Source organism: Bombina bombina, chromosome 3 (assembly GCF_027579735.1).
Source record: "Bombina bombina isolate aBomBom1 chromosome 3, aBomBom1.pri, whole genome shotgun sequence".
Lineage (NCBI taxonomy): Eukaryota > Metazoa > Chordata > Amphibia > Anura > Bombinatoridae > Bombina > Bombina bombina.
Genome location: NC_069501.1, coordinates 80,186,463 through 80,208,628, shown reverse-complemented (window position 1 = coordinate 80,208,628; position 22,166 = coordinate 80,186,463). Strand labels below are relative to the sequence as shown.

General features: G+C 40.2%; 1 protein-coding gene across 1 annotated transcript in view; it reads left to right on the top strand.

The window, feature by feature from the left end:
• Positions 1-22,166, top strand: part of BCL9 (BCL9 transcription coactivator) — a 346,838-nt gene that overhangs the window by 317,008 nt on the left and 7,664 nt on the right. Inside the window, 1 exon segment of the mRNA XM_053705893.1 lies at positions 21,202-21,456. Within this exon segment, the coding sequence (XP_053561868.1) occupies positions 21,202-21,456 (255 nt within the window).

Here is a 22,166-nt window from a genome sequence, read left to right as displayed (position 1 = left end):
CCACTAATAGTAGCACACAGGAACGGTTTTTATTTCACTGAATTTTCTGATAATTTAAGCCACTCTGAGGCACTGGTAGTGTTCTGGGTGGTAGCCCTGTCTCCTTAGCTTGGCACTGAGCAGGAAAGAATTTTCAAGCTTCTGCCTGTTTTTTTTTTCTCTCAAAATTTACCAGAATACTGTGTTCTGTCACTGGAGTGAGTACCCATGCAGATGCTTCCAGGTGGTCACTTGGGGCACTTTGCCCGACTGTCACTTTTTTAGGACTTGGCATTTCCATACCCATTACATAATGTGCAGGTGTCAGAGGTGTTAATTGGCTAGTGTAGGGGGCTCGCTGCCACTATTATTTAATAGTTAATGTGTGTTTGTTCAGACTTTGTTATACTGTAAGTTTTGCATACAATGGAACCCGGTAAATTTGTCCCTTCTGAAACTATTTAAACCCTTTGAAAGAGTGTTCTAATGATAACTCTCCCTGCACATTTTTGTGTTTGTTTTGCAAAACTGCTCCAGTGTGCGAGGTTAATCAACTTTTTAATAGTTGTGTGCCTTAATTTATGCATGCAAATCAGCCGCATACTTCTACTTCCTCTTAGGAATTATGTCCTGTTTTTGTATATGTTACTCAGGGAGCTACTACTGACTTTACTCCTGAGTCTTAAAATAATTTATGTGAAAAATAAAGTTAAGCGCTCGAAGCACGGGTGTGTCTAAGTGATGTGTAGTTAAACGTAAAATAAAGTGTCCAGTCTGCAATCAATAAAATGTTATATAGGTAGTGTTTAGAAGATTTTTATATATATCTCCAAACAGAGACAGAAGCATAGGTTTGGTATCAAAAGGAAAATTCCAAGTGACAATTTGTTATACTAGTAAAATCAGAGATGTCTAGATTTTTAAAACGATACTATGTAAAATAAAGGGATGTCTCCCTTAAATAATGTATAGATACATATAAAATAAGCATAAAAAACGATATGAAAAGTACTTGCGCTTTATCGAAAAGAGTAACGATGTCCCAAGATATTAGCTTGCCAACTGGCAAGAAAGTAACTGTTCAGTTGCAAGCTATCAATTTTTGTGAGCGCAAAGACTATCTTCTAATCCCCCAGGACTTCCTTACAGATTTAGGAATAGGGGTTACCACGGTAACGTGACGTCACATCATCTCTACATAAAAAGGCGCTCTTTTCTCCAACATAGGTGTGTCCGGTCCACGGCGTCATCCTTACTTGTGGGATATTCTCCTCCCCAACAGGAAATGGCAAAGAGCCCAGCAAAGCTGGTCACATGATCCCTCCCAGGCTCCGCCTTCCCCAGTCATTCTCTTTGCCGTTGTACAGGCAACATCTCCACGGAGATGGCTTAGAGTTTTTTGGTGTTTAACTGTAGTTTTTATTATTCAATCAAGAGTTTGTTATTTTAAAATAGTGCTGGTATGTACTATTTACTCTGAAACAGAAAAGAGATGAAGATTTCTGTTTGTAAGAGGAAAATGATTTTAGCAACCGTTACTAAAATCGATGGCTGTTTCCACACAGGACTGTTGAGAGGAATTAACTTCAGTTGGGGGAAACAGTGAGCAGACTTTTGCTGCTTGAGGTATGACACATTTCTAACAAGACGATGTAATGCTGGAAGCTGTCATTTTCCCTATGGGATCCGGTAAGCCATTTTTATTACATAAAGAAAAAAAGGGCTTCACAAGGGCTTTTAAGACTGTAGACATTTTCTGGGCTAAAACGATTTATATATAAGCATATTTTATACTCCATAGCCTTGAGGAATTATTTTAATCTTGGGAACTATGTAAAATAACCGGCAGGCACTGTATTGGACACCTTATTCTCTAGGGGCTTTCCCTAATCATAGGCAGAGTCTCATTTTCGCGCCTCTATTGCGCACTTGTTTTTGGGAAGCATGACATGCAGATGCATGTGTGAGGAGCTCTGATACATAGAAAAGACTTTCTGAAGGCGTCATTTGGTATTGTATTCCCCTTTGGGCTTGGTTGGGTCTCAGCAAAGCAGATACCAGGGACTGTAAAGGGGTTATATATAAAAACGGCTCCGGTTCCGTTATTTTAAGGGTTAAAGTTTCCAAATTTGGTGTGCAATACTTTTAAGGCTTTAAGACACTGTGGTGAAATTTTGGTGAATTTTGAACAATTCCTTCATACTTTTTCACATTTGCAGTAATAAAGTGTGTTCAGTTTAAAATTTAAAGTGACAGTAACGGTTTTATTTTAAAACGTTTTTTGTACTTTGTTATCAAGTTTATGCCTGTTTAACATGTCTGAACTACCAGATAGACTGTGTTCTGTATGTGGGGAAGCCAAGGTTCCTTCTCATTTAAATAGATGTGATTTATGTGACACAAAATTTAGAGAAAATGATGCCCAAGATGATTCCTCAAGTGAGGGGAGTAAGCATGGTACTGCATCATCCCCTCCTTCGTCTACACCAGTCTTGCCCACACAGGAGGCCCCTAGTACATCTAGTGCGCCAATACTCCTTACTATGCAACAATTAACGGCTGTAATGGATAATTCTATCAAAAACATTTTAGCCAAAATGCCCACTTATCAGCGAAAGCGCGACTGCTCTGTTTTAGAAAATACTGAAGAGCATGAGGACGCTGATGATATTGGTTCTGAAGTGCCCCTACACCAGTCTGAGGGGGCCAGGGAGGTTTTGTCTGAGGGAGAAATTTCAGATTCAGGGAAAATTTCTCAACAAGCTGAACCTGATGTGATTACATTTAAATTTAAATTGGAACATCTCCGCGCTCTGCTTAAGGAGGTGTTATCTACTCTGGATGATTGTGAGAATTTGGTCATTCCAGAGAAATTATGTAAAATGGACAAGTTCCTAGAGGTCCCGGGGCCCCCCGAAGCTTTTCCTATACCCAAGCGGGTGGCGGACATGGTAAATAAAGAATGGGAAAGGCCCGGTATACCTTTCGTCCCTCCCCCCATATTTAAAAAATAGTTTCCTATGGTCGACCCCAGAAAGGACTTATGGCAGACAGTCCCCAAGGTCGAGGGGGCGGTTTCTACTCTAAACAAACGCACCACTATACCCATAGAAGATAGTTGTGCTTTCAAAGATCCTATGGATAAAAAATTAGAAGGTTTGCTTAAAAAGATGTTTGTTCAGCAAGGTTACCTTCTACAACCAATTTCATGCATTGTTCCTGTCACTACAGCAGCGTGTTTCTGGTTCGATGAACTAGAAAAGGCGCTCAATAGTAATTCTTCTTCTTATGAGGAGATTATGGACAGAATTCATGCTCTCAAATTGGCTAATTCTTTCACCCTAGACGCCACTTTGCAATTGGCTAGGTTAGCGGCGAAAAATTCTGGTTTTGCTATTGTGGCGCGCAGAGCGCTTTGGCTAAAATCTTGGTCAGCGGATGCGTCTTCCAAGAACAAATTGCTTAACATTCCTTTCAAGGGGAAAACGCTGTTTGGCCCTGACTTGAAAGAGATTATTTCTGATATCACTGGGGGCAAGGGCCACGCCCTTCCTCAGGATAGGTCTTTCAAGGCCAAAAATAAACCTAATTTTCGTCCCTTTCGCAGAAACGGACCAGCCCCAAGTGCTACGTCCTCTAAGCAAGAGGGTAATACTTCTCAAGCCAAGCCAGCCTGGAGGCCAATGCAAGGCTGGAACAAGGGAAAGCAGGCCAAGAAACCTGCCACTGCTACCAAGACAGCATGAGATGTTGGCCCCCGATCCGGGACCGGATCTGGTGGGGGGCAGACTCTCTCTCTTCGCTCAGGCTTGGGCAAGAGATGTTCTGGATCCTTGGGCGCTAGAAATAGTCTCCCAAGGTTATCTTCTGGAATTCAAGGGGCTTCCCCCAAGGGGGAGGTTCCACAGGTCTCAATTGTCTTCAGACCACATAAAAAAACAGGCATTCTTACATTGTGTAGAAGACCTGTTAAAAATGGGAGTGATTCATCCTGTTCCATTAGGAGAACAAGGGATGGGGTTCTACTCCAATCTGTTCGTAGTTCCCAAAAAAGAGGGAACATTCAGACCAATCTTAGATCTCAAGATCCTAAACAAGTTTCTCAAGGTTCCATCGTTCAAAATGGAAACCATTCGAACAATTCTTCCTTCCATCCAGGAAGGTCAATTCATGACCACGGTGGATTTAAAGGATGCGTATCTACATATTCCTATCCACAAGGAACATCATCGGTTCCTAAGGTTCGCATTCCTGGACAAGCATTACCAGTTTGTGGCACTTCCGTTCGGATTAGCCACTGCTCCAAGAATTTTCACAAAGGTACTAGGGTCCCTTCTAGCGGTGCTAAGACCAAGGGGCATTGCAGTAGTACCTTACTTGGACGACATTCTGATTCAAGCGTCGTCCCTTCCACAAGCAAAGGCTCACACGGACATTGTCCTGGCCTTTCTCAGATCTCACAGGTGGAAAGTGAACGTAGAAAAAAGTTCTCTATCTCCGTCAACAAGGGTTCCCTTCTTGGGAACAATAATAGACTCCTTAGAAATGAGGATTTTTCTGACAGAGACCAGAAAATCAAAACTTCTAAACTCTTGTCAAATACTTCATTCTGTTCCTCTTCCTTCCATAGCGCAGTGCATGGAAGTAATAGGTTTGATGGTAGCGGCAATGGACATAGTTCCTTTTGCGCGAATTCATCTTAGACCATTACAACTGTGCATGCTCAGTCAGTGGAATGGGGACTATACAGACTTGTCTCCGACGATACAAGTAGATCAGAGGACCAGAGATTCACTCCGTTGGTGGCTGTCCCTGGACAACCTGTCACAGGGGATGAGCTTCCGCAGACCAGAGTGGGTCATTGTCACGACCGACGCCAGTCTGGTGGGCTGGGGCGCGGTCTGGGGACCCCTGAAAGCGCAGGGTCTTTGGTCTCGGGAAGAATCTATTCTCCCGATAAATATTCTGGAACTGAGAGCGATATTCAATGCTCTCAAGGCTTGGCCTCAGCTAGCACAGACCAAGTTCATACGGTTTCAATCAGACAACATGACGACTGTTGCGTACATCAACCATCAGGGGGGAACAAGGAGTTCCCTGGCGATGGAAGAAGTGACCAAAATCATTCAATGGGCGGAGACTCACTCCTGCCACTTGTCTGCAATCCACATTCCAGGAGTGGAAAACTGGGAAGCGGATTTTCTGAGTCGTCAGACATTTCATCCGGGGGAGTGGGAACTCCATCCGGAAATCTTTGCCCAAATCACTCAATTGTGGGGCATTCCAGACATGGATCTGATGGCCTCTCGTCAGAACTTCAAGGTTCCTTGCTACGGGTCCAGATCCAGGGATCCCAAGGCGACTCTAGTAGATGCACTAGTAGCACCTTGGACCTTCAAACTAGCTTATGTATTCCCGCCGTTTCCTCTCATCCCCAGGCTGGTAGCCAGGATCAATCAGGAGAGGGCATCGGTAATCTTGATAGCTCCTGCGTGGCCACGCAGGACCTGGTATGCAGACCTGGTGAATATGTCATCGGCTCCACCATGGAAGCTACCTTTGAGACGAGACCTTCTTGTTCAAGGTCCGTTCGAACATCCGAATCTGGTCTCACTCCAACTGACTGCTTGGAGATTGAACGCTTGATCTTATCTAAGCGAGGGTTCTCAGATTCTGTCATTGATACTCTTGTTCAGGCCAGAAAGCCTGTAACTAGAAAAATCTACCACAAAATATGGAAAAAATATATCTATTGGTGTGAATCTAAAGGATTCCCTTGGGACAAGATAAGAATTCCTAAGATTCTATCCTTTCTTCAAGAAGGTTTGGAGAAAGGATTATCTGCAAGTTCTTTGAAAGGACAGATTTCTGCCTTGTCTGTGTTACTTCACAAAAGGCTGGCAGCTGTGCCAGATGTTCAAGCCTTTGTTCAGGCTCTGGTTAGAATCAAGCCTGTTTACAAACCTTTGACTCCTCCTTGGAGTCTCAATTTAGTTCTTTCAGTTCTTCAGGGGGTTCCGTTTGAACCCTTACATTCCGTTGATATTAAGTTATTATCTTGGAAAGTTTTGTTTTTGGTTGCAATTTCTTCTGCTAGAAGAGTTTCAGAATTATCTGCTCTGCAGTGTTCTCCTCCTTATCTGGTGTTCCATGCAGATAAGGTAGTTCTGCGTACTAAACCTGGTTTTCTTCCGAAAGTTGTTTCTACACATGGGCCTTCAAGAACGAGGCTTCTGTTGATCAGATATGTAAGGCAGCGACTTGGTCTTCACTGCACACTTTTACTAAATTTTACAAATTTGATACTTTTGCTTCTTCTGAGGCTATTTTTGGGAGAAAGGTTTTGCAAGCCGTGGTGCCTTCCATCTAGGTGACCTGATTTGCTCCCTCCCTTCATCCGTGTCCTAAAGCTTTGGTATTGGTTCCCACAAGTAAGGATGACGCCGTGGACCGGACACACCTATGTTGGAGAAAACAGAATTTATGTTTACCTGATAAATTACTTTCTCCAACGGTGTGTCCGGTCCACGGCCCGCCCTGGTTTTTTAATCAGGTCTGATAATTTATTTTCTTTAACTACAGTCACCACGGTATCATATGATTTCTCCTATGCAAATATTCCTCCTTTACGTTGGTCGAATGACTGGGGAAGGCGGAGCCTGGGAGGGATCATGTGACCAGCTTTGCTGGGCTCTTTGCCATTTCCTGTTGGGGAGGAGAATATCCCACAAGTAAGGATGACGCCGTGGACCGGACACACCGTTGGAGAAAGTAATTTATCAGGTAAACATAAATTCTGTTTTCTTTCCACCAGTAACGCCAACCACACAAACCAAGCAATTAAGGCCAGTTGGCAAGCTAATATCTTGGGACATCGTTACTCTTTTCGATAAAGCACAAGTACTTTTCTTTCATGTAATTAGCAAGAGTCCATGAGCTAGTGACGTATGGGATATACATTCCTACCAGGAGGGGCAAAGTTTCCCAAACCTCAAATGCCTATAAATACACCCCTCACCACACCCACAAATCAGTTTTTACAAACTTTGCCTCCTGTGGAGGTGGTGAAGTAAGTTTGTGCTAGATTCTACTTTGATATGTGCTCCGCAGCAGGTTGGAGCCCGGTTTTCCTCTCAGCGTGCAGTGAATGTCAGAGGGATGTGAAGGGAGTATTGCCTATTTGAATTCAATGATCTCCTACGGGGTCTATTTCATAGGTTCTCTGTTATCGGTCGTAGAGATTCATCTCTTACCTCCCTTTTCAGATCGACGATATACTCTTATATATACCATTACCTCTACTGATTCTCGTTTCAGTACTGGTTTGGCTTTCTACTACATGTAGATGAGTGTCCTGGGGTAAGTAAGTCTTATTTTCTGTGACACTCTAAGCTATGGTTGGGCGCTTTTTTATAAAGTTCTAAATATATGTGTTTAAAAATTTATTTGCCTTGATTCAGGATGTTCAACGTTCCTTATTTTCATATTTGGGATAATGCATATGAATAATTCATATGAATAATTAAATTTTTTCTTTCCTTAAAATTTGACTTTTTTTCCTGTGGGCTGTTAGGCTCGCGGGGGCTGAAAATGCTTCATTTTATTGCGTCATTCTTGGCGCGGACTTTCTTGGCGCAAAAATTTTCTTGTCATTTCCGGCGTCATACGTGTCGCCGGAAGTTGCGTCATTTTTTTGACGTTTTTGCGCCAAAAAATGTCGGCGTTACCGGATGTGGCACCATTTTTGGCGCCAAAAGCATTTAGGCGCCAAATAATGTGGGTGGCTTTTTTGGCGCTAAGAAATTCGAGCGTCATTGTTGTCTCCACAATATTTAAGTCTCATTATTTATTGCTTCTGGTTGCTAGAAGCTTGTTCATTGGCATTTTTTTCCCATTCCTGAAACTGTCATTTAAGGAATTTGATCAATTTTGCTTTATATGTTGTTTTTTCTATTACATATTGCAAGATGTCTCAAATGGACTCTGAATCAGAAGCCACTTTTGGAAAAACGTTTAACTGAGTTTCAGTTCTACCAAAGCTAAGTTCATTTATTTTAAATGTTATAAATGTTTATCTTTAGCTATGGTTTGTAATAAGATATTATGTTATACTTTTACATGCGGATTCCATTAGTATTTATGCTTTATATATTTTCTTTTCTTACAAGAAATATTTAGAAGACTTATAAGAAATGGCTTTGTCTGACTTCGTGCCTTCTAATAAAATTTGTAGGTCTTTTTCACTTCTTTTTTTTTTTAATTATTGAAGTTTCAAATGACCAACAACATACTGATTTATCCTTCTCTGATGATGTTTTTTTCAGAAATTTTCTTCATCAGATATTGACACTAACATATCTACTTTTTTATTATTTTTCAATTATTAAAGTACATTTGTTCTTTGTTGAAAAGGTATTGATTATTTTGGATATTAAGGTAACTAGTTCTTTAAGACTAGCTGACATTATTTCTGCCTATTTATTTCTTTAGAGGTTTTCTTTCAAATTCCCTATACTAGGGAATGGAATAGGCTGAGAATTTTCTTTTATTCCTTCTTCAAAGGTTTTAAACTATATTCTTTGCCAGCAGTTAAATTCAATTTGGAGGGTTCTCCAATTTATTGGGGCTATCTCTAATTCTACTAATTATGCTATTGTTTCTATAGCAAAATAGTATTTATTTTCCTTTAGATAGTTGTATCTTATTTATGGAAAATTATTTAGTTTCAGGTACTTTTCTTGGTCCTGTGATTTATTTGGATATTGCAATTGCTTCATTTTCTCTGTTTACTTTAAGATCAAGTATCAGATTATGATTTATTTTAGCATTGTTAAAGGGACAACATTTACTAGACTAGGTGCTGTTGCATTTGTCTTGTTGTTTTGCATTTATTGATTATGCAAGTCCACTGTATTGGCTGGTCCTTTAATCCGGACTATCATGCTAATAATTTCATTTGTGTCTTCATTTTATTGAATATTTTCGCAAATGAGGGTTAATCTATGTCTTTAGCTTTTTTAGCTAGAAGAATTTTGTGATTTTTTTAAAAAAAAAAATCCATATTTCCTTTGTTCTAAGATAATCAATTATTTGTTTTATAATTTGATTCAATTCTTAACTGTTACTCTGGGCTTCAAGGTTGAGTTCTAAGACTAAAACTTTAAGCTTATACTAGTTGGGTTGTTCTTATTAAGGAACGAATTCCTGAGTTCTTTCCCAAGTAACATGTCTATAATTGGAGTTCGAAATCAGCTCCCTAATTTTGCGATGTACGTGCCGTATTCCAGCTTGGCTGGTAAGGGGCAGGTTAAGGCTTCTTTGATATTTATTTTGTCCAAAATTTCTTTGATTTTATTCCAGCAAGGCTAACACTTTCTTTAACTGTGTTTCTGTCCTATATATTTTGGGTACTGTTGAAGCATGGCTGGGCACCCATGGGGTTCAAGCAATGCTCAGACCTGGAATCTTCTGGGTTATTTCTTCCAGTTTCTTTTGAGGAACCGGGTTTTGGAGTTTTATTCAAACTATTTTGCCTTTTTATGGTCTTTGATAGCATTATTTGTTTTCATTAGATACAATAAATGCATATTTTCATCTTTCTGTTTTCATTCAGATTATTTTCTGAGGATGCAGAATCTCATATGATTCACTTACTCTTCAGGACATAGTTAGAGGATCTTCTTTTCTAAAGCTCTTGATCCCTCACACAAGGGTCACCTTTTTTAGGTTTCCAGATAGTTTGTGTCACTGTCCTTGTCTCTATCAGACAAGGGATAATGTTATTGGGTTCCGTCTATCGGTACCTTTAGTCTCTATTATTTCCTTCAGTTGCTATATATGCATAGAAGTTTTAGGTCTTATGGCCACAGCATTGGATTCAATTCCCTTTGCTCATTTTCTCTAGAAAGAACCTTTTCAGACTTTTATAAGTGTTGTTTCTTCAAGAACATGATTGGAGGATCAATTTACCAATCAGTTCGTTTGATTCCTCAGACAAGGGTAACCTTTTTAGGTTTCCTGATGGATTCAGTGTTCTTGATTCTGTCTCTGACGGACAAGAGGCGTCTGAAATTGGTTTCAGCTTATCGAAACCTTCAGTCTCAATCATTCCCTTCGGTAGCCTTATGCATGGAAATTCTAGGTCATATGACTGCTGCATTGGATGCGATTCCCTTTGCTCGTTTTCACATGCGACCTCTTCAGCTCTGTATGCTGAACCAGTGGTGCAGGGATTATACAAAGATATCTCAATTAATATCTTTAAAACCGATTGTTCTACACTCTCTGACGTGGTGGACAGATCACCATCGTTTAGTTCAGGGGGCTTCTTTTTGTTCCTCCAACCTAGACTGTGATCTCAACAGATGCAAATCTGACAGGTTTGGGAGCTGTATGGGGGTTTCTGACAGCACAAGGGGTTTGGGAATCTCAGGGGGTGAGATTACCAATCAACATTTTTGGAACTCCGTGCAATTTTCAGAGCTCTTCAGTCGTGGCCTCTTCTAAAGAGAGAGTCGTTCATTTGTTTCTAGACGGACGATGTCACAACTGTGGCATATGTCAATCATCAAGGAGGAACTCACAGTCCTCTGGCTATGAAAGAAGTCTCTCGAATACTTGTATGGGCGGAATCCAGCTCCTGTCTAATTTCTGCGGTTCATATCCCAGGTATAGACAATTGGGAAGCGGATTATCTCAGTCGCCAAACACTACATCCGGGCGAATGGTTTCTTCACCCAGAGGTATTTCTTCAGATTGTTCAAATATGGGGACTTCCAGAAATAGATCTGATGGCTTCTCATCTAAACAAGAAGCTTCCCAGGTATCTGTCCAGATCCAGGGATCCTCAGGCGGAAGTAGTGGATGCATTGTAACTTCCTTGGAAGTATCATCCTGCTTATATCTTTCTGCCTATAGTCCTTTTTCCAAGATTCCAAGGAAGTTCGTTTATTCTGCTGGTGGCTCCAGCATGGCCTCACAGGTTTTGGTATGCGGATCTTGTCCGGATGGCCACTTGCCAACCGTGGACTCTTCCGTTAAGACCAGACCTTCTATCACAAGGTCCTTTTTTCCTTCAATTTGAAGGTATGGAGATTGAACGCTTGATTCTCAATCATAGAGGTTTCTCTGACTCTGTGATTAATACTATGTTACAGGCTCGTAAAACTGTATCTAGGAAGATATATTATCGAGTCTGGAAGATTTTCATTTCTTGGTGTTTTTCTCATCTTTTTTCTTGGCATTCTTTTAGAATTCCTAGAATTTTACAGTTTCTTCAGGATGGTTTGGATAAGGTTTGTCTGCAAGTTCCTTGAAAGGTCAAATCTCTGCTCTTTCTGTTCTTTTTTTTCACAGAAAGATTGCTAGTCTTCCTGATATTCATTGTTTTGTACAAGCTTTGGCTCGTATAAAACCTGTTAAGTCAATCTCTCCTCCTTGGAGTTTGAATTTGGTTCTGGGGGCTCTTCAAGCTCCTCCGTTTGAACCTATGCATTCGCTAGACATTAAATTACTTTCTTGGAAAGTTTTGTTTCTTTTGGCCATCTCTTCTGCTAAGAAGAGTTTCTGAATTATCTGCTCTTTCTTGTGAGTCTCCTTTTCTAATTTTTTTTTCATCAGGATAAGGCGGTGTTGCGAACTTCTTTTAAATTTTTACCTAAGGTTGTGAATTCTAACAACATTAGTAGAGAAATTGTGGTTCCTTCATTGTGTCCTAATCCTAAGAATTCTAAGGAAAACTCGTTGCATTCTTTGGATGTAGTTAGAGCTTTGAAATATTATGTTGAAGCTACTAAGGATTTCCGAAAGACTTCTAGTCTATTTGTTATCTTTTCCGGTTCTAGGGAAGGTCAGAAGGCTTTTGCCATTTCTTTGGCATCTTGGTTAAAATCTTTGTTTCATCATGCCTATGTCGAGTCGGGTAAAACTCTGCCTCAAAGGATTACAGCTCATTCTACTAGGTCAGTTTCTACTTCCTGGGCGTATAGGAATGAAGCTTCAGTTGATTAGATTTGCAAAGCAGCCACTTGGTCTTCTTTGCATACTTTTACTAAATTCTACCATTTTGATGTGTTTTCTTCTTCTGAAGCAGTTTTTGGTAGAAAAGTACTTCAGGCAGCTGTTTCAGTTTGATTCTTCTGCTTATAATTTCAGTTTTTTTCATTATAAGATTTAAACTTTATTTTGGGTGTGGATTATTTTCAGAGGAATTGGCTGTCTTTATTTTATCCCTCCCTCTCTAGTGACTCTTGCGTGGAAGATCCACATCTTGGGTAGTCATTATCCCATACGTCACTAGCTCATGGACTCTTGCTAATTACATGAAAGAAAACATAATTTATGTAAGAACTTACCTGATAAATTCATTTCTTTCATATTAGCAAGAGTCCATGAGGCCCACCCTTTTGTGGTGGTTATGATTTTTTTGTATAAAGCACAATTATTCCAATTCCTTATTTTTTATGCTTTCGCACTTTTTTCTTATCACCCCACTTCTTGGCTATACGTTAAACTGATTTGTGGGTGTGGTGAGGGGTGTATTTATAGGCATTTGAGGTTTGGGAAACTTTGCTCCTCCTGGTAGGAATGTATATCCCATACGTCACTAGCTCATGGACTCTTGCTAATATGAAAGAAATGAATTTATCAGGTAAGTTCTTACATAAATTATGTTTTCATATCGTTTTTTATGCTTATTTTATATGTATCTATACATTACTTAAGGGAGACGTCCCTTTATTTTACATATATATATATATATATATATAAATAAATCTTCTAAACACTACCTATATAACATCATTTTATTGATTGCAGACTGGACACTTTATTTTACGTTTAACTACACATCACTTAGACACACCCGTGCTTTGAGCGTTTAACTTTATTTTTCACATTGTATTCTTGGAGGGGAATTCACTAAGTTAAGCTGGGTACAGTCCTTTAGCGCCTATAATTTCCTTTTCTCTTAAAATAATTTACACAGTGCTATGGCAGAAAATTTAGAGTCTATCCCAAGGCCAAGTAAACGTAAATGCAAGTCTGGGGATTTACCTCAATCTTTTCGGTGTGAACATGCAAGCTCCTTCCTCTCAACCTCAAATTCTTGTCCTGCTTCAGAGCTCCGACTTTTATGAGTACTCAAAATCACCCAGTTCAGATGGGGAAGTGTCATCTGGTGAACAAGAAACTTCTCCTGACCCTGAATTTGACAATGCTTTCAGATTTGAAGTGGAGTAAATCCTCACCTTGTTACATGAGGTGCTGAGAACTCTGGGAATTTGAGGAAAAACCTGATGAAAACAAACCAGTAAATAAGTTAAATGATATTTTTAAAGCTACTCCCAAGATACCAGAAGCATTTCAGGTTCCAGATTTGGTTTCTGACTATATAGCCAAGCAATGGAAAAAATGGTATTCATTTGCTCTTTCCTCCAGGTTTGAGAGGGTGTACCCAATTCCAGAACAGAATGTGGAATTATGGGAAACTATACCCAAGGTTGATGGAGATATTTCAACTCTTGCCAAACACACTACTATCCCCATGGAGGATAGCACATCTTTCTGGGACCCTATAGGTCATAGAATGGAGTCTTTCATGAGAAAGCCCTTTCTGCAGACAGGTCTTCTGCTTAAACCAGAAGTGTCCATCACCTGTGTAGCCACGGCAGAGAGACTCTATTGCAATTTCTTATTCAAAATGGCTTCTGAACAATCCTCTGCTGAGGACCTACAGAATTGCATCAAGTCCCTTAAAATGGCTAACACCTTTATATGTGACACAATAATGGACATCATCAAGATTGATGTAAAAAATAAGTCTATGGCAGTTATTGCAAGAAGGGCCTTTTGGTTAAAATCATGGTCAGCTGACATGGTTTCAAAAATAAGTTAATGTCTCTTTCCTTCCAAGGTAAGATTCTATTTTGTTCTGATTTGGACTCAATTATTAAGACTATTACTGGTGGCAAATTAGCTTTTTTTCCCTCAAGACAAGAAATCCAAGATGAAAGAACAAACCTAGTAATCTGTTTTGTTCCTCTCGAGATCAGAGGTTCTCCTTGTCTCAAAAGTCCTCCAAGCTGGCCTGAAAGCCTGATTCTTACTGGGCAAAGATCAAGCAGTCAGTGCCAATTCTAAATCTACATAAAGGTGCGGCCTCCAGGCCAGAATATATTCTGGTAGGGTGCAGACTGAGTCTTTTCCTGAAGACCTGGTTTCAGTCAGGGACCCCTGGGTTCAAAACATCATATCCCAGGATTACAGGATAGACTTTCGCATTAGGTCTCATTGAGGACGATTTCATCTGTCTCATATACCCAAAAATCCTGTTAAGGCAGCTGCCTTTATGCAATGTGTACAGGATTTAGAGGATATGGGAGTAATTATCCCAGTACCTGTATCTCAACTGGGTCAGGGTTTTTTACTCCAATCTGTTTGTTGTTCAAAAGAAGGAAGGGACTTTCAGAACCATTTTAGACTTGAAAACCCTGAACAAGTTTGTCAGGGTTCCCACTTTCAAGATGGAAAAAATTGGCACAATATTATCTTTAATACAACAGGGTTGATACATGTCTACTATAGACCTCAAGGAATTATACTTACACATTCCTATACACAAAGATCATCCTAAATTCCTAAAGTTTTTATTCATAGGCAAACACTATCAATTTGTCGCCCTTCCATTTGGCATGGCTACAGCTCCACACGTTTTCACAAAGGTGCTGGGAGCACAGTTCACTGTGATCAGAGCTCAGGGGATCTCAATTGCACCTTATCTGGATGATATCTTAGTTCAGGCTCCTTCCCTGCCTCTAGTTATTGCCCACACTCAAGGACTCCAAGACCACGGCTAGAGAATCAATGTTCCAAAGAGCTCCAACTCCAGCTACAAGGGTGTATTTACTAGTAGTGGTTATACATTCAGTCCTAATGCATCTATTTCTGACTGAATCACTTAAAGATTTCAGAAGATGCGACTATCTCTGCAACATGCTTAATTTCCATCAGTAGCTCAATGCATGGATGTAGTGGGTCTTATGGTTGTGGCTTCGGACGCAGTTCCCTTTGCCCGCCTCCATTTGCGACCCCTTCAACTATTGATGCTCAATCAGTGATCAAATAATTATATGCAATTAGAACCGCATATTGCTCTGGATTTGTCAGTCAGAGACAATCTCTCTCTTGGTGTATACAAGATCCTCCTTTGACCCTTGGGGTGTCTTCTTTGACCATCATGGGCTATTGTGACGACGGACGCCAATCTTTCAGTCTGGGGTACAGTCTGGAATTCTCGAAGAGTGCAAGTAGTTTGGTCCCCTCTGGCGGTGAGGTTACCAATCAACATTCTGGAACTATGAGTGATTCTTCTGAGTCTTCAGTCCTGGCCCCACTTAAAATAAGAAAGATTTATCAGTTTCCAGTTGGACAATATTAAGGCGGTGGCCTACATAAATCTTCAAGGGGGAACCCACAGTCCATTAGCTATGCAGGAAATGTCCCAAATTCTGTCTTGTGCAAAGAGGAATCAATGCTCCCTGTCAGCTGTTCACATTCCAGGAGTGAACAATTGGCAAGCGGTTTACCTCAGCCATCAGTCAGGTCATCCAGGAGAGTGATTTCTCCCTTAGGATATCTTCAATAAGTGATCAAAATGGGGTCTATACGAGATAGATCTGATGTCCGCCCATTTAATCCACAAACTTTCAATGTATTATGCAAGATCAAGAGATCCACAGGCTCAAAATATAGACACCTTGGTGTGTCCATGGAACTTTCATCTAGCGTACCTGTTTCCTCTGTTTGTTCTACTTTCTAGGTTAATTACTCAAATCAAACAGGAGTCCACTTCGGTAATCTTGTTTGCTCCAGCTGTACACCGCAAAACATGGTATGCAGATGTTCTTTTCACCACCATGTCTTCTTCCTCAAAGCTAAGATCTATAGTCTTACGGGCCTCTTTTCCATCACAATCTCAAATCTCTAAGTTTGACGGTGTGGAGGTTGAATGCCAAGTTTTAAAACACAGAGGGTTCTCTGATTCAGTTATTGACATTCTGATTCAGGCCAGAAAAATGATCACAAAATTTGGAGGGCATACTTTGAATCGTACTCTTTCACAGGTTTTTATGGTATTCCTTCAGAATTCAAAGAATTCTTTAGTTTTTACAGGGGTTTGTCTTCTAGCTCCCTTTAAAGGTCAAAATTCAGATTTATCTGTTCTAGTTTTTAGGAAATTAGCTAAACTTCCTGACATTCATACTTTTGTCCAGGTGCTAGTAAGAATTTGGCTAGTTGTGTGACCTATTTCTCCGCCATGGAATTTGAATCTTGTTCTTTCTGTTCTGCAAGGTCCTCCCTTTGAACCAATACATTCCATTGATATCAAACTTTTATCCTGGAAAGTGCTTTTCTTGTTAGCAATTTCCTCAGCTTGGAGAATTTCTGAGTTATCTGCTTTATCCAGTGATTTTCTATTTTTAGTTTATCACAAAGATAAAGCTGTACTTCGTACCAAATATGATTTTCTTTCCGAGGTGGTTTCTTCTGAAAATATCAATTTGGAGATTGTTGTCCCTTCTCTGTGTCCGGATCCTGCTAATTCTAAGGAACGACTTTTACACCATCTTGATGTAGTCGGAGCATTGTTTTATCTTCAAGCTATTGAGGAGTTAAGACAATCTTCCATTACTCTAAGACTCATAAGGGGCAGAAGGCTTCTACTGTAGATTTGGCTCAAACAAGTAATTCACAAGACTTACTTGGTGGCAGGAAAGTCACCCCTTAACGTATCACAGCTCATTCCACAAGAACTGTTGCTACTTCCTGGGCTATTTTTGGAGCAGATTTTCAAAGCTGCAACATGGTCTTCTCTGCATACATTTATAAAATGTTACCACTTTGGGCCGCAGTATCTGTACCAGAATATTGTCCCACCCATTCTGTAACATGGACTATATGCTTAGGTATTAATCCCACATGTTATGGAGCCCTTTGAACAATTATCTTACGAAAGACAACAAAATGTATGCTTACCTGACAAATTATTTTCTTTCAGGATAATTATAGTCCATAGGCCAAACCATATTCAATTTTTGGGCAACAGTTCTAATTGACACCTCTATAGAACCAGCATTTGTTCTTTCCTACCTGTTTCCTATTCTCTGCTCGGCTATGTGTTAAACTAAGGAGAGGTGGGGGGGGGGGGGGGTTAAGCTCTTGTGTGGGTTCTTAGACTCCTCCTAGTGGCAGGAATTATATCCCACATGTTATGGAATCCGATGGACTATCATCATCATCCCAAAAGAAAATTATTTATTAGGCAAGTATAATTTTTGTTTCTCCGTTACATACGGTATATACATTTTAAAATGTATAATCTATTGATCTGTAGCAGTTACTCATCAACCCACGCACATGCACTTCCTTATAGTTTACACTTCAATTTAAATATTAAAACACTTTTGTGTGTTTGTATGTACACACAAATATTATTTACTTCTATTCTCAAACTTGCTTTCTTCTCTTGGTATCCTTTGCTGAAGACTAAACCAAGGTGGGCTCTCCAACAATGTTTGTAGTAATGTTCTACAAAGTTGAGAACAGTTACCATTGAGTAATAAAGATATGTTCACGATCCTGAAGCAAAGGTATAAGCCTTAAGGAAAAAAACGACAGTAGATGTAGATTAAGCAGAGAGTCATTTAGCCCAAAGTTTGGGAGAGACTAGTTAACACATTGATGTAAAATTCAGCATATAGGACACGATTCCCAAAGTACAAACTGCCAGATAATACATGTATAGGGGAAAGCTAGATAAAGTGCCGTGGGAAGTACTACCCGCTAGCTCAAAGTGGTAGCGTGATAGCTCCCAAATCAGGCACTAATCTAATAATGCTGCAGCAAAGGGTGGCACCCAACAGGTAGTTTCACTCACCCACTCGAAGATTATGCCTCAATAGTCCTCCATTTTTCGGTACTCTGTGGTGTGGAATCAATTAGGCAAATCAGAATAGAGGCTTGGAAACACACAGCTCCTAGCTTCAGCTCGTCCCTTGTAACTGCTGTTCCATACCATGTGACCAGCTGAGGACCAATCCGCATCCAATGCTCCCCTGGGTCCTGACATTCCCGGTTGTGGGGCAAGGCAGACTGGATTGAATAATGCATGCTGACAGGCAGACAGAGTCTCAAAGTGGTGGAGTGGATCCCTGAAATCTAACCTTTCTTTATACCAGTTCCTCTCCTCCATTGCAATCCCAGGGGGGCGCCAAAGCTCTTGAGAGAATATTTGTATGTTTTTTAATTGAAATTAATGTGCAAGTTTTTCGGTGGCAGCCTCTCCATCAAACAGCGCCGTGACATGAAGACTGAACGCCTTCCTAGTGAAGTGAGGCTCAGTGACCGATCGTAAGTACAAATGAAAGGACTGCTTTGTTGCATGTTTTCAGATGCGTGTGGTTGAAGAGAATCGGGCTGTGAGTCACACAGACAAGGCATATAAGGGAGCTTCACTTCAACCACAGGCAGCTGAAAAGATGCAGTAAAGTAAGGGGGACACTGATCAGGTCCTTGTGCTTTATATGTACAGTGCTGAAAAAAACATCCTCTTAGCAAAGAGGCAAAAGTTAGAGAAGGTTAAAAGCATAAAATGAACCCTATAATGCATGTATATCGAGTACTATGCAAATTAAGGCCTGCACATGTTGTGCCTGTATTACCTGTATAAAAACTGCTTGTGTTTGGAGATGTAATTGAGGCAGGATTTTGCTCCATCTGTATTAAAGTGTTAATTTAAAAAAAAATACAAATGTTTTGGGTGTGTAGCTGCTTATGGGGGCTTATTTGTCTATGCATGTGATTGCCTATGGGGCTTGAGTGTGCGCCTGCGGCTGCCTATGTGGGCTTGTGTGTGTGTGTGCCTGTGGCTGCCTATAGGGGCTTGTGTGTGTGTGCCTGTGGCTGCCTATAGGGGCTTGTGTGCGTGCCTGTGGCTGCCTATGGGGGCTTGTGTGCATGCCTGTGGCTGCCTATGGGGGCTTGTGTGCGTGCCTGTGGCTGCCTATGGGGGCTTGTGTGCGTGCCTGTGGCTGAATATGGGGGCTTGTGTGCGTGCCTGTGGCTGCCTATGGGGGCTTGTGTGCGCGCCTGTGGCTGCCTATGGGGGCTTGTGTGCATGTGCCTGTGGCTGCCTATAGGGGCTTGTGTGTATGTGCCTGTGGCTGCCTATAGGGGCTTGTGTGTGTGCCTGTGGCTGCCTATAGGGGCTTGTGTGTGTGCATGTTGCTTCCTATAGGGGCTTGTGTGCGTATGTGGCTGCCTATGGGGGCCTGTTTGTGTGTGTGTGTGCATGTTGCTGCCTATGGGTGCTTGTATAATTGTATGTAAGAGCCTTGTGGTGTTGCACTGATCGTATTCAATAATTAGGACTGTTCATCCATGCTCTGTACTACACCCTTTATTCTTATGTATTTCTGTGAGTGGATGTCTTCGTGGATGCCTTGTGAGTGTAATAAACCTATCGCAGGTGGGGCTCATCTTGAAAGCTTTGCTAAAGGGGAGGCCCACTGTTTTAGAGTTTGAAAATCTCTGGGTTAGATCAGAAGCAACAGGAAACAGATAAAATCCTGGGCCATACTGAACATCTGACCGGTTTCGGTCACAAGGACCCTAATCATAGACATCATTAATTTAATCTGTAGGTGGAATTTAAATATATATGTAATCCTAGGGTTAACTTTTGGGCCATTATGTTTTTTGCCAATCAGGTAGTTCCACCTACGGATGTGATTTTTACTTTGTTCACCGTTGGAGGCTCTACTGGATTTTTATTTGCTAAATAAGAAAGTTGTATAAAATTGAACGCTCTATCTGAATCATGAAAGTTTAATTTTGACTTTAGGTACCTGATGTGTTCTTTTAAAATCATATAGACAATCAGCAATAAGCATTTCAGGAATTAATTTTTGATAAAGGGTATTTTTTTCCATTAAAATAATTAATCTGAACTAAAGCAAAAGCCATTTCAAAATCCCCCCCTTAAATTTGGCATGTAGGTAGTGTATAAAGTGTGTGTTATGTTTGGTGAAAAAAACCAGTGGTTGTTGCGAGAAATCTATACAGACTCAATAGTGATTTCTCAGCAGAGATTTGTAGTTTTAGTCCTAGATATTAGTTGAGGTTACTCGCTAAACTTCAAGCTACAGCACTATACAGACTGTGTCCTGCAGCGTAAATGCTATGCGCATGCGCACGCACACACTAATGATGTTGTATATACATACTTTACCCACACACACACATTTAACTTTTTAATGCCAAAGTTTTAAGTTCACAATTTTAACTGTGGACATCCTGAAATTAAATTGCCCACCACACACATTATAATAAAATATGTTTGGCTGTTGAGTTTTCTATTCTATACTTATTAAACATGATTTGGAGCTTACATTGTGGCATTAAAGGGACATAATACTCATATGCTAAATCACTTGAAACTGATGCAGTATAACTATAAAAAACAGGAAAATATCACCTGAGCATCTCTATGTAAAAAAGGAAGATATTTTACCTCACAATCTCCTCAGCTCAGCAAAGTTCTGTGTAAAAAGTTATACTTCAGCATCAGCAGTGCTGAGGTCATGAACTCTTACTGTGATCTCATGAGATTTGACTTAACTCTCATGAGATTTCATAGTAAGCTTCCTTTACCTGATTGGTGAAATAATATGAGAGTTCACAAGGCTCATCCTTTCAGCTGTCCCAGGACAGACACACTAATATGCTGCTTAGAAATCCTTTACAATGGGAGGTGGCTACTGAGGAACTTTTGAGGTAAAATATCTTTCTTTTTTACATAGAGATGTTCAGGAGATATTTTCTAGTCAGTTTTTTACAGCTATGCTGCAGCATTTTAAAGTGTTTAAACATTTGGGTATTATGGCCCTTTAAGTGTCTTTTTTTTAGCCATCAAGAATATTTAATACGATTTCTGCGTGTGTGTATGTGATGTCTGGCTCCTTACTTGAGATAAATTGGTCAACTCTTGTTTTCATTCATTTTTAAAATGCTTCCTTCTGTTGCTTTAAGTGTAGTATTACAATACAAGACTTCAAAGTTTTAATTTTTTTTTACAGTTTTCCTTCTATAAATAAATATGCAGAAAAGGTTTGCAGGCATTTTTTTTTCTTTGTTTAATACATTATTTTTATTCTCTCTTAGGAGGCCCTCCTCCAACAGTCAGCCAGTCCGCTTCGATAAATCACCCCGGAAGTCTTCCCTCCAGCACTAGCTACACAATGCCGCCTGAGCCCACTCTTTCCCAAAACCCCCTCTCCATTATGATGTCTAGGATGTCAAAGTTTGCAATGCCTAGCTCCACGCCTCTCTACCATGATGCCATCAAAACAGTGGCTAGTTCAGATGATGACTCCCCCCCTGCCCGTTCACCCAATCTTCCTTCTATGAATAATATGCCAGGTAGGGGTTTCTTTTGGCTGTTTCTTTCATTTGCACTCTTAGTTTGGTTCTGTTTTTATATTCCATATTTAAAGGGACATTAGACATAAAACCCCATGACAAGTTTAAGCATAGTAAAAAATTGTAGTATGCATTATTGAGTTTTCTTCCTGTTTCTGTAACTGTGCCCCATTTTCTAGGCCACTGGTTTTCAAACCTGTCCTCCAGTCTCCCTAACAGACCATATTTTCAGGATTACCTTGGGTGAGAGCAGGTAAAATAACCATGTCTACTAATCAGCTGATTATTTCACCTGTGCTCCAGTTCATATATCCTCAAAATTTGGCCTCTTAGGGGCGGATTTGAAAACCAGTGTTCTAGGCCAAAGTGTCTGAAGACCTGGAGTGCAATTACTTGTAGGGCAATGCTACAGTAAATCTCAAATTTTACCTTCAAGCTTCTAATTGGCCACAGGAAAGGAACAATAATTCCATTGTCTAAGCCCTTTTTTGCTAGCAATGACCATTCTAAAGGCTTTCAATCCATTTTTACTTTAATTTTTTTCTATTTACTATATTATGCATAAATGTTTTTTTTAATGTCCCTTTAAAATGCAATTTCTCATTTTTTTTTATCATGTCATTGCTTTTTTTATTTACCATAATTCTTTATGCTCCACTATTTAGCATATGACTGGGTGCTATTTTTCTTTTTGTGTATTTGTCCCCCAC